This window comes from Lampetra fluviatilis, chromosome 4 (genome assembly GCF_964198595.1).
Source record: "Lampetra fluviatilis chromosome 4, kcLamFluv1.1, whole genome shotgun sequence".
NCBI lineage: Eukaryota > Metazoa > Chordata > Hyperoartia > Petromyzontiformes > Petromyzontidae > Lampetra > Lampetra fluviatilis.
In genome coordinates this window covers 23,865,169-23,882,610 of record NC_136278.1, presented here as the reverse complement: position 1 = coordinate 23,882,610, position 17,442 = coordinate 23,865,169, and the positions used below count along the sequence as shown (strand labels likewise).

General features: G+C 43.4%; 1 protein-coding gene across 3 annotated transcripts in view; it reads left to right on the top strand.

The window, feature by feature from the left end:
• CSMD3 (CUB and Sushi multiple domains 3) overlaps positions 1 to 17,442 on the top strand; it is a 426,461-nt gene that overhangs the window by 298,507 nt on the left and 110,512 nt on the right. For all 3 annotated transcript variants that reach the window (XM_078855831.1, XM_078855830.1, XM_078855832.1), the window contains exons 24-27: positions 221 to 412; positions 3,886 to 4,012; positions 5,892 to 6,103; positions 17,057 to 17,248. In XM_078855831.1, coding sequence (XP_078711957.1) covers positions 221 to 412; positions 3,886 to 4,012; positions 5,892 to 6,103; positions 17,057 to 17,248 — 723 coding nt within the window. The remainder of the gene's footprint in view (positions 1 to 220; positions 413 to 3,885; positions 4,013 to 5,891; positions 6,104 to 17,056; positions 17,249 to 17,442) is intronic.

Sequence of the window (17,442 nt, the reverse complement as noted above, 5' to 3'; positions counted from 1 at the left end):
TGCCTTGGAAGCTAATCCCCTTTCCTGAAGACGACCGCTTATGTTGTGATCGAAACGTCGTAGTTTTTTTGTTATTATTTGTTATTTTCTTTGAACCTATCTATGTGACCTGACCGAAAGACCCAAGAATATGCACATTTACCGTTTACATGGGTGATGTTTATGCTATTGTTGTACATGTGCTTACGTTTCTCACTCGCTCGCCATGACCCATATGCAGGTTTTAAACTCACCCAGTGTGAGGATCCAGGCGTGCCAGAGTTTGGGTACAAGGTCCGAGACCAGGGCTATTTTGCTGGAGGCACCATCACGTACGGCTGCAATCCAGGCTACACCCTGCACGGCAACAAGCGGCTGACTTGCATGAGCGGCGAGCGACGAGCCTGGGACCACCCTCTCCCTTCTTGCCAAGGTAAGGGCTTCCCAGGTAGAGCACCACAAAGGCATCAATAATTAATGGTCACTCCATGGAAGGTTGATGGTCTGCCTGAATAACAGAAGAAGGGCATGTCACTCACATCCTGATAGGAGACTAGCGTTAGCGAGCCAATCGCGTGCGAACAAACGCGCATGTCAAGAATTTCCCCAGCAATGGAAGCGTTAGACATGAAAATAAACTGGAATTGACGTTGTGGTGAAGGCGAATGCAAATAGAGAACAAAATATAAATTAGTTGTGAGGAAGTACTCCGTGTGAAATTAAGGTAAACAGGCTTGTCCAGAATAATATGACAAACTGCCCTTCCAAATGAACAACACGCTACATAGGGCTGCAGGCAATACAGAAGGGAATAGGTTTGATCATGAAGTAAAGTTAGATTGGCAAATTTTTTTAAATATAATTTTTTGGACAATTTGCATAAGTGATGTGTTGAAAGGGGTATGCATAATAATACATGTATTAATATATTTTTTATAAGTTGATTTCTAGACAATTTAGCGTGTAGCAAAATATCTCAATGCCAGATGCAGAATTCAGAGTAATCCGGAAAGGTTACTGAAAAATAAAATTAATAAATAATCGATAAAAATATCATGCAAAAGCTCCCATCGGAACAGTTTGCACACTATTAAGCTGTGTGCGTGAGGATGCTGGGTTCTCCAGTGAACACATCCGCATCAGCTTGCCATGCAGCTTAATGTGTGTAAATCATGTTAGGAAATGTCATATTGTTCTTGTCAACACATGGAAATAAAAGTTGATATCCCTGACCCTTGTGAAATGTACAATGGAAGTGTGTTTATTCACAAGACTATCTAAAAGATACATACTTATCTTCTGCATGGAATTTGGTGAACCATTGCACTTGGATGCCTCAGATATTCAGGTGGCAAAATGTTTTAAGTTCTTTTCAATTGTCCAGCTGGTAGCATTTGCGTTATAATTTGGGTTGTTAAATGGCTACTGGTAATCGTTGTCAGTCGATTACCACGTCTGAAATTCATCAGGAACCAGCAACAACCACTTCCAATTCATATTCTTTGGTTGTTTAAGTAAAGTCACGTAGATAGAAAAATAATAATACAAATAAAGTGAATAAATGTTTAAAATAAGAATACAAATAAAATAATAAATAATAATAAAAACTAAAAACACTAATATAGACTGTAGCCTGGTTCTTAATCTGAGTGAGTGTACTGGCAGTCTATAATGTAGACTGCCAATATTTTTAGTAACTTAATTTTTATTATTCTTTTTCTATCTACGTGACTTTCCCGAAAGATCCAAAGAATATTAATTCCTGCAGTCACAAAAGTTTTAAGTCAAAATGTAACCACTTCCAATGCAATTTCAGCAATTATTGCATTGATTTCCACGTGTAAATGCACACACCAAAGAGCAGCCTACCGTTTCTTAGTTAAAGGGCAAACATGCAGCCCTGCAATTGCTCGCTCACGCTAAATGCTGGTGGAAGATCCTCCACGAGAGGAAGCTCTGGAAGGTACTTGGTCTACCTTTCCACAGTGACTAGATATTTATAAGTGGTGGGAATACCAAAACTTTACCCCACCGCATGTGACCTGCTGATCAAGAGACAGACATTTCTATATGTGTGTGCGATAAACCGGAAATAATTCTTTTTCTTTCCCGTGCGGTTACCGGGAATGCAAAAAAAACGATTTACAACCCCAGTTATAATAAATTTATTGGGTGATGCTGCATTTGCACTGACGCCCCGAGCACAAATAATGATCAACCCAAACGTTTGTCAATAACACTGTGGCCTTAAAAGGAAAATATATAATGGGACATTTTGGGCATTGGCCTTCCTTCACAGTTGACCATTTCACACGATTGAAAGTACAAAAAAATATTAAGTTGAGGACTCTCAATTGATTGCTTTTCTCCGCATACTCCAAAAGTAGTTACAATGTGTGTCCATCTTGGTAATGAATGTTGCGATTGCTTCTGTTCATGCGCAGTGTACAGGAACATTGCAATTCGTTCCTCTTTTAATGTAATTAATTAACATGTTTAGGTGAACATGCTTGCATGCTGATGAAATGCATTAGTGGCGCGAATGAAAGTACGCACCAGCAGTGTCCGTGAACTCGTAGTACAGTTGCCGAGCGAAATCTAAGCTCATACAGTGTTCATTTATTTTGTATTACTGTGCATTCGTCCAAATAATTAAATGAAGTGTCCATATAAGCATTTCCTAAGAAAGTCTGAAGCTATACACTGCAGTCTATGAAGTTCATTGGGAATTTATACTCCCAATGAAGATAAGCTCCCCTTCTTGCTTGTCAGTGGCACGTTGGCCTCAGTTTAATCAACCTTTCCTCTATTTGTGTTACCAAAATTGATTCAAATCACGACGCCAATACTTTTGAAAGGTAAAGGTGCAGCTCAGTAATTGCTTGCTCATGCCACTGCTGGCAGAACGGCCTACACTAGAAGCAGCGCTACAGATCCTCTCTCGAGGAGTGTTTTAGGGGAGTGTTTTAGGAGAAGTGGGAGCACCCACACTTTACCCCGCCACACATGACCTGCCGATCGATTAGCTGCGGCATGTCCCCATATTCTTGTGCTCGGGCAGAAGCGGGGGTAATTAAAAGACTTGTCCAATGAGTGTACCTCCTTCATAATCGGACAGAATATTTATTTACACTGGAGGAATCCGATGAGCTATAAAGCTCTTTTCACAGATGTCCAGTAGGGGCGGGTCAGAACGTTACAGCAACAAACAATGCAAAAACGCGATGGGAGTGCATGGTATAGGAAAGATAAGCAAATCACCAAAAAAATATGTTCACCGAAGTTTCCAGATGCTCACGCAACCACTGATACGTGGGCATGTTGTAGTGCTTGTGGTTTACAACCAGTAAAAGATGATGCTATGGTACAGCATTGCTGTTTGGTTTATGTAAAAACACGTTTCATTACTCTTGTTTGAGAACGCATGTTACAAGCTCCGTAGTTTTTGTGTACAAGTGCCGTGAGAAGGGACTGTATCTGCTTTTCCTCACTTAGTGAGCCACTCAGAGTTAAATATTCCAAAATGTAATACCATTGCCAAGATTTAATTGATGGTTTGGGATACAGACATGTGTGTATAGATAACTGGACATAGACAGTTGCTATACCTGGTACCATTGAATTGCCTTTGAGCATTATGCAACCTGGACACTTTTCAGTATTCCTTTGCCAGAGGAGCCAAATTAAGTTACCCAGATTGCTGGGCATTGTAATCTAATGTGGGGTCTTAGCCTGCTGTGCTGCCTTGCCATATGTTACTGAGATGTTTTAAATACTTCAGTGAACATTGCTTGAGGGAAGTGAAACCACTGATCTTGGGAAATCCAGCTACTCGTTGGGCCCACTGAGCCTCTAACTTTGTTGTATTCATTCCTAAATATTCCATTTTCCAATGTCTTCCTTCAGCGGAGTGCGGTGGCGAGATAAAAGGTGAATCATCCGGTAGAATCCTCTCACCAGGATATCCAGCCCCATACGGACATAATCTCGATTGCTTTTGGACATTGGAGGCCAAACCTGCGCACACTATCAGGTAAACTATTAAACAACGATGGGCATATTCGGCAAACTATGCTCTGCATAATAACATCACATGGAAGTTGTATTAATATGTATATTTCTAAAATAATCCTGATAAATATTTCGGGCATTATGTGCATATTAAGTTTTGTTTCTATAAAAAGGTGGTATAGTTCCCTACTGTTACCATTATAACTGAAGGGTTGTGACGGAAGCCAAGGATGCTGTCGATGGCAACGCGTCCTGACTATCCCCAGATTCAACTCCTGACTCGCACAAGATTAAATGTAATGGGGAATTGCCCTCTTCTTTATTGACTTGGCTCACCAGCCACCGAAACCGGTTCATTATTTGTGCATTTCGTTAATTTTTAGATCATCATACGAAATTTGTTTAGCAAAACCTGACTTTGTTGACGAGACCCAGAAGTTCAAAACAGGTCCAGTATTTGTAATTTTAAGCGAATTCTGCTTTATATTGGTCTTAAAATCCGAGAGGCTGATGGACTAGACAGATACGTATATTTATATGTGGAGACATGGATGAGAGTTCTGCTTACATTTGTTTTTAGCCACAGTGCAACATGACGATGCATAACGAGGTTGTTTGTTTAATAAATGTAGATATGGGCTTTTACTTTGATGGGTTTCTGGGCTTCAACTATCATATTCATGAGTTTACATTTCCTTTGTCTGGTTCAAGAGCTTCAGTCATTGTTCTGACATTCTATGAGTGGGGGTTCTCTATGTGAATGTTAATAAGAGTTGAGGTGAAAGTGGGTGGTTCAGTGCTGCTGCCTCACTGTTGAAGCAAACTTCCACTGGAAGCTAATGCACAAGAGGAGTTGCCCTGCTCAATTTTAAATTAGATGTTGCTTCTTGCATGAGTAAGTAGCATAATCAGTTTTTCATTAGAGCAAAATATAATTATAGTTTATATTTCTTAGGCTAATTATTGGATGGTATTAATTCACGCTTCAGAAGCTTTGAATTTTTGGGGAAATAATTATTTGATTATTATTGCATTTTTAAACGCCTCCTTGACATATACGGAGTAAGGTTTTTGTTGTTTATGTGAAATGATTGTTGACTTGCTTGCATAGCATTACAATTAGGGCTTAGTTCGCAATGATAAATGAGTATAGATTAAATTGATATGCCCATGGTTTCAACAATATTATCATACCTTAAATGGAACTGCATTTTTTGGATAGATATTGCAATTAGAGAAAACAACATTTTGCAACCTTTGAAAAGACATAGAAGGATCTATTTTGGTATGAATAATAAAACACTGTAAATGTCAATGGCCTTTTTACATTGGGTCATTTATTTAAAAAACAAAGCAGCAATATTCAGTGATATGTCCTTATACATCATCTAAATGTACAATTCGGGCACACGCTGTCCAAGCCATACAAAAAAAACCAGGACATATCATGGGAAGAATATCTACAATACCAGAAGCGTGGAGAACTAAATGTAAATGTATTGTATTGAGTGGTGCACTGCTATTATTGTGCAATTAGCAAGTAGTGGGACTTTTAATGTTTTGGAAATACTTATACATTTACTCTAGATGTATAGATTACAGATTTCCAAGGACAGCTTTCTCAAAATGAGGACAATCCTGGGAAAACCAGGAGAGATGGCAATGGACGCCCTTTATTGCACATATCAATGATGTGGATGGTGGCTGTCGTGTGCTCTGTCTATGCTCTGTGTGTGCTCTGTGTGCTCTGTACTTGTGCTCTGTGTGCTCTGCACGTGCCCTGCGAGTGCTCTGCACATGCTCTGCGTGTGCTCTGCCTGTGCACTGCTTGTGCTGTGCGTGTGCCCTGCGTGTGCCCTGCACGTGCGTGACTGGATGTGTGGTGGACCCCACGGGTGCAGCCTCCACTTTGTGGTGTTCGACACGGAGGCGGCACACGACCTGCTCAAGGTGTGGGACGGGCCCTCCGTGCCCTCCCAGGCCGGGGTGCTGCTCAAGGAACTCAGTGGCTCCGTGCTGCCCGACGACATCCACAGCTCCCAGAGCTCCCTCTCCCTACACTTCCAGTCCGACTTCTTCATCAGCAAAACCGGCTTTGCCATACAGTTCTCATGTGAGTCTAACGTGGCAATATAGATGGTCACATTTTTTGTGGAGGAAAAATCATGTATACGCATGGATTCTGTAAGTTTTTCTAATAGGTGTTGTATTCGGAACTATGTGATGAGCAATATGGAATCCCCAGAGTAACTCTTAGGGCAAAACACGTTGTATTATTTGCAAATAGTCCTTTATGGTTTGTCTCCATGTCTAGAGATATCCTCTGATATATTAATGTGCTTGTTTCCTATTGGGCAAATACTTATTGGCAACACAACATTACACAAACATTTTGTTCATATTGGATCATTGTTAGACCGGAAGAGTATTTTACCATTAAAACACAGCTGTTATGGCCATTTCATAGCATGCCAATCATCCATAATGTCAGTCTGAATATACAATCTAATTTGATCAGTGAGATTTAATCTCATGGGATTATGACCATGTCTTAAATATGAAGTTACACATTTTACATAATATATTGTTATAATTCATGCTCGCTACAGGTAATAATTTAAAATAGTATCTTTCTGTTTATAATCTTTGTAGTGACATTTTTGTCAAATGTCAATTATCTTTGTAGGTTATAGTACAAGTACATGCGTGTGAAATGTCTACACTGGACACCATGTCATTTCACAAAAACAAAGAAAATGGGACAGCGTTAAATGACAGGATGTTCCAAATATCTTTTCGTGTTAAATTGGGTCAGTATGTGAGTAGGGAGGCGGTGTTTAGAATGCATTGCGATTCTTAATGCAGTTCTTTGCCTCTTAGAATTTAGCAAAATGACTTGGCAATTCAGAGCATTTGAATTTCTGTGGCACAAATGCCACTCGCAACTGCTCATGCAACTAAACATTGTATTTGTTAATTAAAAATGATCAGTAAACACAGCATGCGTGAAAGCAGGGTATACATATATACATACAGTGAGGGGGAAAAGTATTTGATCCCCTGTTGATTTTGTACGTTTGCCCACTGACAAAGAAATGATCAGTCTATAATTTTAATGGTAGGTTTATTTGAACAGTGAGAGACAGATTAACAACAAAAAAATCCAGAAAAACGCATGTAAAAAAATGTATAAATTGATTTGCATTTTAATGAGGGAAATACGTATTTGACCCCCTCTCAATCAGAAAGATTTCTGGCTCCCAGGTGTCTTTTATACAGGTAACGAGCTGAGATTAGGAGCACACTCTTAAAGGGAGTGCTCCTAATCTCAGCTTGTTACCTGTATTAAATACACTTGTTCACAGAAGCAATCAATCAATCAGATTCCAAACTCTCCACCATGGCCAAGACCAAATAGCTCTCTGAATATCTGGACTTGTCCAGTGACTGCTGAGAAAGATCAGCTGACAACAGGGGAAAGTCCTTGTGGCGGCACGGAGAGACGGCTGACAGGAGGGAATAGACCCCACTGGGACAGTCATGGGTTAGCTTCCCATTTCTGTAGTTTCCCATGCTTCGCAGTATGTTGGAAACACCCGCTTAAGCTACAGAAAGTCAACATACGAGAATACCCCTAGAGTCTGCGAGAGCGGGGGCGGAAGATGACTCATCGGCTGACAACATGGTAACGACTGGACCGGAAACGACTACGAGTAATGACAGCACAGCACAAGAGAACACCACAGCAACTGTCACAAGTTCCGCTGCAACAGCGGGCCACAAACAGATGCAGGTATGTGTCTGTGGTTGGAGGAAAGTTACATCACACCATGGGTTGATGATCCACCAGGGCAAGAAGGGGTGTTTGGGTAAAGAGAGACAGAGGCCTCACATTGATTACTTTCTGTGAAAGCGATCAAATCAGTCGAATGAAGCACAGCAACTGGACGCAAACCATAGTTTACAGTGCATCAGTACCACTGTCATGGAGGACGTAAACTCAAGCACCGAAGTAACAACTTAGGTGGAACCAACAACAGGAGTGGAACTCACCCAGCCTCCCAGACCTGCAGTCGAGAGGAGACTACCAGGGCACAGACCGTATGTGAAGTGGCCTGGCACCAGTGACAAGAAGTTGTGGGAAACAGTGAATACTGACCTTACCTTGACCCTCGAGAAACTTCGAGGCACAGTGGAGAAGAAGTTGGAGAGGATGGGGGACATCATCTATGAGTACGGGGCAGAAAGCTTGGGAGTGCAAGAGGCAAAAGGCGGGAGAAAGGTTCCAACCCCACCAGTTTCCAGGAGGCAACAAGAAATCAAGCGCCTCGTTCAAGAAAGGAGACAGCTTAAGAAACAGTGGACGAAAGCCTCGGAAGTGGAAAAGGAGGGCATAGAGGCACTTCAGGCTGACATCAAAACCCGGTTGGCATCCCTCCGTAGAGCAGAGAACCTACGGAAACGCAGAAGGAAGAAAGAACAAACTAGAACTCGATTCTATAAAGATCCCTTCAAGTTCCTTAAAAGTATCTTCACGAAGAAAAAAAGTAGAGTTGTAAAAACAACAAAGAAAGACCTAGAAGAGCACCTGAGAACAACAAATTTTGACTCAAAGCGACATGAACATCTGGCCATCCCATCAGATATCCCACCCATTGAACCCCCGGAACATCATATTGAGACCAGCCCTCCGACATGGAAAGAGGTGGAAAACACAGTTCGAAGGGCAAGAACAGCATCAGCCCCGGGGCCAAATGGAGTCCCGTACAAAGTGTATAAGAACGCACCAGACGTCCTGAGGTTCCTCTGGAGGCTTATGAGAACAGCTTGGCAAAAGAAGATAATACCCAAAGTGTGGCGTAGGGCAGGCGGGGTCCTGAACCCTAAGGAGAAGGATGCAGTGAACATCAGCCAATTCCGCCCAATCTCCTTACTGAATGTCGAGGGTAAAATCTTCTTTAGGGCCATTGCCCAGAGGATGGCCGAGTACCTGCAAAGGAATGCGTACATCGATACATCTGTGCAGAAGGCAGGAATATCAGGGTTCTCTGGCTGCTTGGAACATTCCAGCATGATCTGGCACCAGATCCAAATGGCCAAGGTGGAGAAAAGGGACCTCCATGTAGTCTTCCTCGACCTCGCCAATGCATTTGGCTCTGTGCCCCATGAACTCCTGTGGTCTGCCTTCAGATTTTTCCACATACCGGACACCATCACAACCCTGGTGAAGTCGTACTTTCAGGATCTGCAGTTCTGCTTCACCACCTCAGAGTTCACCACCTCATGGCAATGCCTGAATGTAGGTATAATGGCGGGATGTACCATTTCTCCATTGGCATTCATAATGGCAATGGAGGTTATCATCAGATCCTCAAAATGGGTTGCTGGTGGACAGCGAGTCGACTCTGGTTTTCGCCTCCCTCCACTCAGAGCCTACATGGACGACATTACAACATTGACCACCACTGTCCCATGCACCAGGAGACTGCTCAGAAAACTCGAGGAGAACATCAGCTGGGCCCGTATGAAGATTAAACCATCCAAGTCACGCAGCATCTCGATTGTGAAGGGAGTACTCTGTGACCTGAAATTCTTCATCGGAGATGACCAAATCCCAACAGTGTCTGAGCAGCCGGTAAAAAGCCTTGGAAGGTAGTATGATGCAAGCCTGAAGGACAAATACCAGGTGCAACAGCTGCGCAAAGACATCAGTAGTAGCCTACAGTCCATCGACAACACCCAGCTACCTGGAAAGTTAAAGGCCTGGTGTCTGCAGTTTGGTCTCCTACTCCGGGTGTTGTGGCCCCTAGCAGTGTATGAGGTTCCAATCTCAACAGTGGAGAAGATGGAAAGAGGAGTCACGAGCTACTTAAAGAAGTGGCTCGGAGTTCCACGATGCCTTACCACCATAGGCCTCTATGGAGATGGTGTCCTCAAGCTGCCCCTCACCAGTCTAACTGAGGAATTCAAGTGTGCAAAAACCAGGCTCCAGATGACACTGAATGAATCTCGAGACCCAGTGGTGAGCAACAACGCGCCTACCTTGGCAACTGGGCGCAAATGGAGGCCAGGAAAAGCAGTCCAGGAGGCAACAGCAGCCCTCAGACATACTGACATTGTGGGTCATGTTCAGCAAGGGAGAGGAGGCCTTGGGCTAACTAGCCGTGCTGCTTGGAGTAAGGCCACTGCACCAGAGCGGCGGAAGATGGTAGTGCAGAAAGTACGCCATCAGGAGGAGGCTGCAAGGTGGGCCAAGGCAGTCTCTCTTGCCAAACAGGGACAGTGGACTCGATGGGACAGTGTGGAGAAGAGGAAGATCAGCTGGAAGGATCTGTGGGCCATGGAAGCGAGGCGGTTGAGCTTTTCCATCAGAGCAACATATGACGTCCTTCCAACACCAGTTAATCTTCACCAATGGTATGGTGAAGATCCGGACTGTGCCCTCTGTTCCATGCCAGCCAACCTCAGGCACATTCTCACAGGGTGTAAAACAAGCCTCACCCAAGGACGCTACACTTGGCGTCACAACCAAGTCCTTAAAAACCTTGCGTCCGCCCTGGAGGACAAGCGAGCTGCCACCAACTCCCTACCACCCCCAGCAGCATCACACCCCTTACGGACGACCTTTGTCCGTGAAGGGGCTAAACCACCGAAGAGCGGCTCTACACCATTAGAGCGAGACTAGCTGCACTTGGCCCGCAACTGGAAAATGCTAGCTGACATTGGCCGGCAACTTGTGTTTCCTCCGGAGATCGCAACCACCAACCTAAGACCTGACATAGTGCTCTGGTCCCGTTCGCTCAAGAAGGTCTTCATCATTGAGCTCACAGTACCCTGGGAGGACTCAGTAGATGAGGCTTATGAGCGAAAACATCTGCGCTATGCTGATCTAGCTGCCGAAGCACGGCATCATGGCTGGAACACAGAAGTCCGACCAGTGGAGGTGGGCTGCAGAGGTGTTGTGGCAACATCTACAACCAGACTGCTTAGAGACCTGGGAATTAAGGGCCAGAGCCAGCGTTCGGCAATCAGAGCTGTATCGGAGGCGGCAGAAGGCAGCAGTCAGTGGCTCTGGATGAAGAGGAAAGACCCCAGCTGGGCCCCAAAGTGAGAGGGCCAGGAGGTATGCAGTCAACAATGTTTGACTCAGGGAGGAGGACGCCCCTGCCATGCATTGTCCCATGGGATGTTGGCTATCAACAACAAGGCAACTCCTATGACTAATTGGAAATGGGACGCAAGCGTAGGATTGATCACCCTGTCGCTGGCCGCCTTTGGGGAGGGTGTATAGTATGAAAGGCCGAAACACCCTAGGAACCAAAGGTTCACTACTGACGATGCGCTCCCCAAATTTCACCAGGCTCACTGTTCATGAACTCTTGGAAGTGCTTGCACAAAGGATAGTAACATCTCATCCTGTGTTCTTGGAATCCAAGGATGTCAGGGACAAGATTGTAGACCTACACAAGGCTGGAATGGGCTACAAGACCATCGCCAAGCAGCTTGGTGAGAAGGTGACAACAGTTGGTGCGATTATTCGCAAATGGAAGAAACACAAAAGAACTGTCAATCTCCCTCGGCCTGGGGCTCCATGCAAGATCTCACCTCGTGGAGTTGCAATGATCATGAGAACGGTGAGGAATCAGCCCAGAACTACACGGGAGGATCTTGTCAATGATTTCAAGGCAGCTGGGACCATAGTCACCAAGAAATCAGTTGGTAACACACTACGCCGTGAAGGACTGAAATCCTGCAGCGCCTGCAAGGTCCCCCTGCTCAAGAAAGCACATATACATGCCCGTCTGAAGTTTACCAATGAACATCTGATTGATTCAGAGGACAACTGGGTGAAAGTGTTGTGGTCCGGTGAGACCAAAATGGAGCTCTTTGGCATCAACTCAACTCGTCGTGTTTGGAGGAGGAGGAATGCTGCCTATGACCCCAAGAACACCAACCCCACCGTCAAACGTGGAGGTGGAAACATTATGCTTTTGGGATGTTTTTCTGCTAAGGGGACAGGACAACGTCACCACATTAAAGGGACGATGGATGGGGCTATGTACCGTCAAATCTTGGGTGAGAACCTCCTTCCCTCAGCCAGGGCATTGAAAAATGGGTCGTGGATGGGTATTCCAGCATGACAATGACCCAAAACACATGGCCAAGTCAACAAAGGAGTGGCTCAAGAAGAAGCACATTAAGGTCCTGGAGTGGCCTAGCCAGTCTCCAGACCTTAATCCCATAGAAAATCTGTGGAGGGAGCTGACGGTTCGAGTTGCCAAACGTCAGCCTCGAAACCTTAATGACTTGGAGAAGATCTGCAAAGAGGAGTGGGACAAAATCCCTCCTGAGATGTGTGCAAACCTGGTGGCCAACTACAAGAAACGTCTGACCTCTGTGATTGCCACCAAGGGTTTTGCCACCAAGTACTAAGTCATGTTTTGCAGAGGGGTCAAATACTTATTTCCCTCATTAAAAGGCAAATCAATTCATAACATTTTTGACATGCGTTTTTTTGGATTTTGTTGTTGTTATTCTGTATCTCACTGTTCAAATAAACCTACCATTAAAATTATAGACTGATCGTTTCTTTCTCAGTGGGCAAACGTACAAAATCAGCAGGGGATCAAATACTTTTTTCCCTCACTGTATCATATATATGCAGGCTAAATGTACAGTGTATACTAAATAAAGGAATACACTTTTCAATGTATCCAGGTTCATGAGTACAATGCTCACGAGCAATTACTGCTCTCTGTGCGACTGAATGTGCAAAAAATGCCAAGCGATTATATCCCACTCTGTTTTGTTTTGAGGAATTGTTGACATTACCAAAATAATAAAGAAGGGGGAATAACGTCATGCGTTGGAAGCAATAAAAGTGCACCGCCGGTGTGCTTCTTGCTCAATAATGAATGAAATTCCATTTGAAAAGTTAGTGCTCCTCTGGATTGTTTTATTGATCCCAGTGATGACAGGCAGCTTCAACCAAAAGTCGTGTTCCTCCCTTAGTGTGAACTATACCTCTTTTTTAAAATTACTCAATTTTGAAGTCATAAAGGACAAAAAAAAACGTCTTCCGAGCAAAAAAAAATTCAGGCCCGGTACATTTAGGAGGGGGACACTTTGTGAGAAAAAAAAAGATCATAATAGGGTCCCCCGTGTCATTTAATTAATCTGGAAAACATCACACGGGTCAGGGTGCCTAATGTTTAACAAAGTTACTTTTGTTGCAGACTAAGCGATGTTCAATTTCTCAGTAAAAACAAAGCGATCGTTTGATTTAAAGCAGACGTGTTTAGATACACCTTTGTTCACGCACGTGCAAACTTGTAATTACGCATATCTCGTAGCGGATTTTGGCTAGCCATCGAACAAAGGCGGTCACTGCGTCGCACACGTTCAGATGGGCTTTCTGCGGCCGTCTGGAATGCTCTTCCTTCTGATATTAGGAAGCCACTTAAGCTATGCACTTTTAAATCTAGATTGAAAACTCTTTTCTTGAGGACTGCTTTTTGTGTTTAGTTTGTTGTCCTTCCCCTGCACCTACGATTAGCACATTTAGCTATGTACGGTGCGAAAGAGGTCCAACATACATATATTCCTGCATTGATGGTAATCACACTAAAATTGGAATGACAAAAAATTCGTTACTTAGCCCCGGATATGATTTAGCAATACCTCCGACCGAGATATGCGGTGTACAGTATGACGATGCCAAATCTGTGGAAAAAGCTATTAATACGTCGAAGCACTGTCTCGTTCGGCGTGTGATAAATAGTTTTATGAGCTCAAGTTTTATTGCGGGTGAAAAGGGGCGTGCTCCCCAACTGCGGGCAATACATTATCAGTGACATTACCGCCGAAAGATATGATTTGTCGCTCTGATGTCTCGGGCAGTTTGCAAAAGCTAATCATTCAAGCATCTTTAAAGGTTAACACTTAAAATGGTCTCTCCTGTTTTCGAAATCCTTTTTTCTGTGTTTTGACTCAGCACGTGGTAACCCTTTTAGACTTGTATCCAATGTTTACTAAGAATATATTTACGTGCATATATATTGGGATGCTGCCAACAATGTAAAGGTTAGCATACTGGACTCCCTTCGTCAGATTACCAAGGAGCTTAAATGGGCACACCACAGTTTGTCGATTTACAGGTCATGTGTGGTGGAGCAAAGTGTGGCAATGCCCATCTTCTAATACGTCTGACCAGAATAGAAGAGTAGGCCAAGGACATCTAGTGGAGGCCTTTCTGCGAGCAGAAGTACGAGGAAGTAATTTCAGGGCTGCACTTTTGCTTCTTCATATACATACTTGTATTACTGTGGTCCATGGTACATTGTCACGTTACCGGGTAGGAGGTGTAGGGCTACAGCAACCACATATTTTATGGTCGTAAACAAGAGTTTATCGAATTTAAATTTCTATTCCTTGCACACCTGCCTTCCAACATAAACCCCAGCACTTCGCTCGTTTATGCTTGCCTGAGCACTATTTTTTGCAAATAAAATAATCTCTCCTTAAAGTTATATTGACAATGCTGAGTTGGCTCTTCACATAAATGTAAACCAAGCTTTCCAGCAATAAAGCTGTCCAGAACAGCATATATCTGTATACTGCACACATAGCATGCACCAGAGTGCATTGCTTTTCTAATCAAAATCACTCGTTGCCATTGCCTTGAATAAAACATATATAATGTCAGCACTGTGCCTATTGATCATTAGTTTGAAGTAATTTGCCCTTTTGTGCAGTAAAAGCGATGGCTGTGCTTACTAGTGGATTCTATTTGCCAAGGGATGTAAATCTAGCGCCATTGTGCCCACTGCTTGTAAGCATATTTATCAACACGCACAAAGCTATTGACAGCGGTACCACAGAGGCCACAATTGTCTCTCTGGTCTGCACCAAAACTGCACCCTGCCATCCGTTTAAACACTGCTACTGACTGAAGTCATACGTTTTGTGCTGCTGTTGCTTCATGCGTTGCTGAGCATCTGATACAGGTGTGACCCATACTCATCCTATCTTTGCAGTGATTAATGGCTCATCCTGAGACAAATAATCTGTTTTGTCTTGGGATCCATTCTGAAACTCCTTGCCTTTATATTCTGTGTTGATTGCATCAGCAGAATTATTCTCCTACATGTTTGAAGCTCAGGTTACCTACCACCTTGAAAAAACATATTTCCCATCTAAAATGGGTTTGACTGTTGATAGCCTAAGGGTATTTAGCTTCATCCAAATGCAAAGTCAGGATTGGGTTATAATTTACCTACTTTCTGTCAACACAACATAGACTAGCCTGGTAGCAAAGCTAATACATGAAATGTGATGCATTAAAGTCGCGTTTTAGTTTTTTTATTTGCATGCAAGTTTTTTTTTTATATAAGAAATGCAAAACTACTTTTTGCTCTCCAAAAGGGAAGTGCAATCTCAGATTCCTTATCTTGTGTAATAATTATTACGTGTTTTTTTACGTGTTTGTTTGACATTATACATGCTACAGACTTTGCCAACATGAAAAATGTTGTATACATAATTTGCAGTATATAATGTTGTTTGTATTATTACATACCAATTAAAACATTCGAATATTCATAATGTTCTACTAAAGATGAGCATAAGATAAACAAAGCACTCTACACACACATACCTCTGCAAGACACTTGACATGTAGAATCCTCTGATAATTATTTGAGTACAGTTGATACCAGAAAACCTTGAATAAAACTCGTAATGCACGGGGAAAATGATGGCACGTGTGCTTTGTTGATTATGTCAATCGGTGCTAATGGATGACATATGCATTTGGCCACAATATCTGTGGTTTTTGATCAATCATGCGTAGCCTTCCCATGGACAAGGTTCTTAGAGGTTATGTGGAGTAAAGTACAACACTAAATCAGTTCACAGCCTGCCCTGCTGCTGAGCTGGCTGGCAGTGCTTATTCTACGCTAGCCTGTTTCCTATGCATTGCGGCGAGTATTGCCCAAGGCAGAACTAGATTGAGGGCATGATGCTAAATAACCCTTTTAAAAATGGAAGGTACCATACATCACGGCCTGATAAATAAATGCAGCATTGCATAGACTGGAGACCCATTGCGTTTCAGTGGCTGCAAGACGTTATTTGAAATGTGCATCGGGTGTGTCGTGATTGGGTACACAATGGTGCGTTTATATTTCCAATTATAATCGTTTATTTCATGGGTTGTCACAAATCACAATTAAAGGGTTTTGAATATTCCTTTGAAGACATGGAGCACGTTGATTCGATCTTCTGAATGCACACTGAATGTGTGTGCATTACTCGAATGTCTTCAGCCTTATATGCAACTGTTGCACCACAAGTGGGCTTGAGTGTTAACCAGAGAGAAGTGAATTCTGGCTGTTTGTTGGGGTTATTTAACAATTTGCCCTCTTCATCCGTTCTTGCGTTCTGCTCGAGACAAAACAATTCAACCAAACAAACGGCCATATATTTTATTTACCAACTTCATAGTGCTGTGTGTGTGTGCATGTGTGGGGAGGGGTAGTGCAACGGTTAGCATGCTGCGCTGTGAACCCCGGGACCCAAGTTCGATTCCTGCTCGCGGCCAACACCAGTGACGATTATCTGAACAGGTCCTGGGACACCCTTAGGTCGACTTAGCATCAAATGAGTACCTGGTCCGGTGTGTAAACATCACCGCTGGGGAGACCCCATCCCCTCGTGTGTCATGCTGGCCTTTATAGGTGCTCGCTAACAGTATTTGTCCCAACAGTCTGTTAAGGCTATATGGGGGATCTATGTCTTTGTGTATGTGTATGTATTTCCGACTTGAATAAGTGTTCATTAAGGGCATTTGTCCCAGCAGTCTGTATGTAAATTTTGGTGGTCTTTGTTTTTGTACTTAAGTTTCCTTCTAAAGTACAATTCCTGCTGATGTAGAATAACTAAAATAAGGTTCTTGTTCTACTCTTCTGACTTGTGTTTTTATTCAAGTAAGAAAAAAAACATTTCAATCTCCCGGTGCCTCTCGCCCATTTTGTTACCCTTCCCCTGACGCTGTCTGCTTGTGCAGCGGCCGTGGCAAAGTCTTGCCGCGACCCCGGTGTGCCTGCAAATGGCACGCGGATCGGAGTGGGAAGAGAGGTTGGCGAGAGTGTGTCCTTTCAGTGCCAGCCAGGCTACGAGCTGCAGGGAGCTGCCACCATCACCTGCATGCAGAAGCAGAACCGCTACTACTGGCACCCAAGCCCTCCTTCCTGCACTGGTAGAAATGCATGCCGTGCAGCCGCGTCATGTACACACGTCTTTCGTCACCACTAGATGAGAGCCCATTGCCTTTAGAAAGAAATATATACCCTAGATTTTTTTAATCTATTGTACCTATGTCCTGATTGTGTTCCTGAATCGCAATATGTGAATATTGCATGAATAAATTATCCATTATTGTGCATAGGTGTA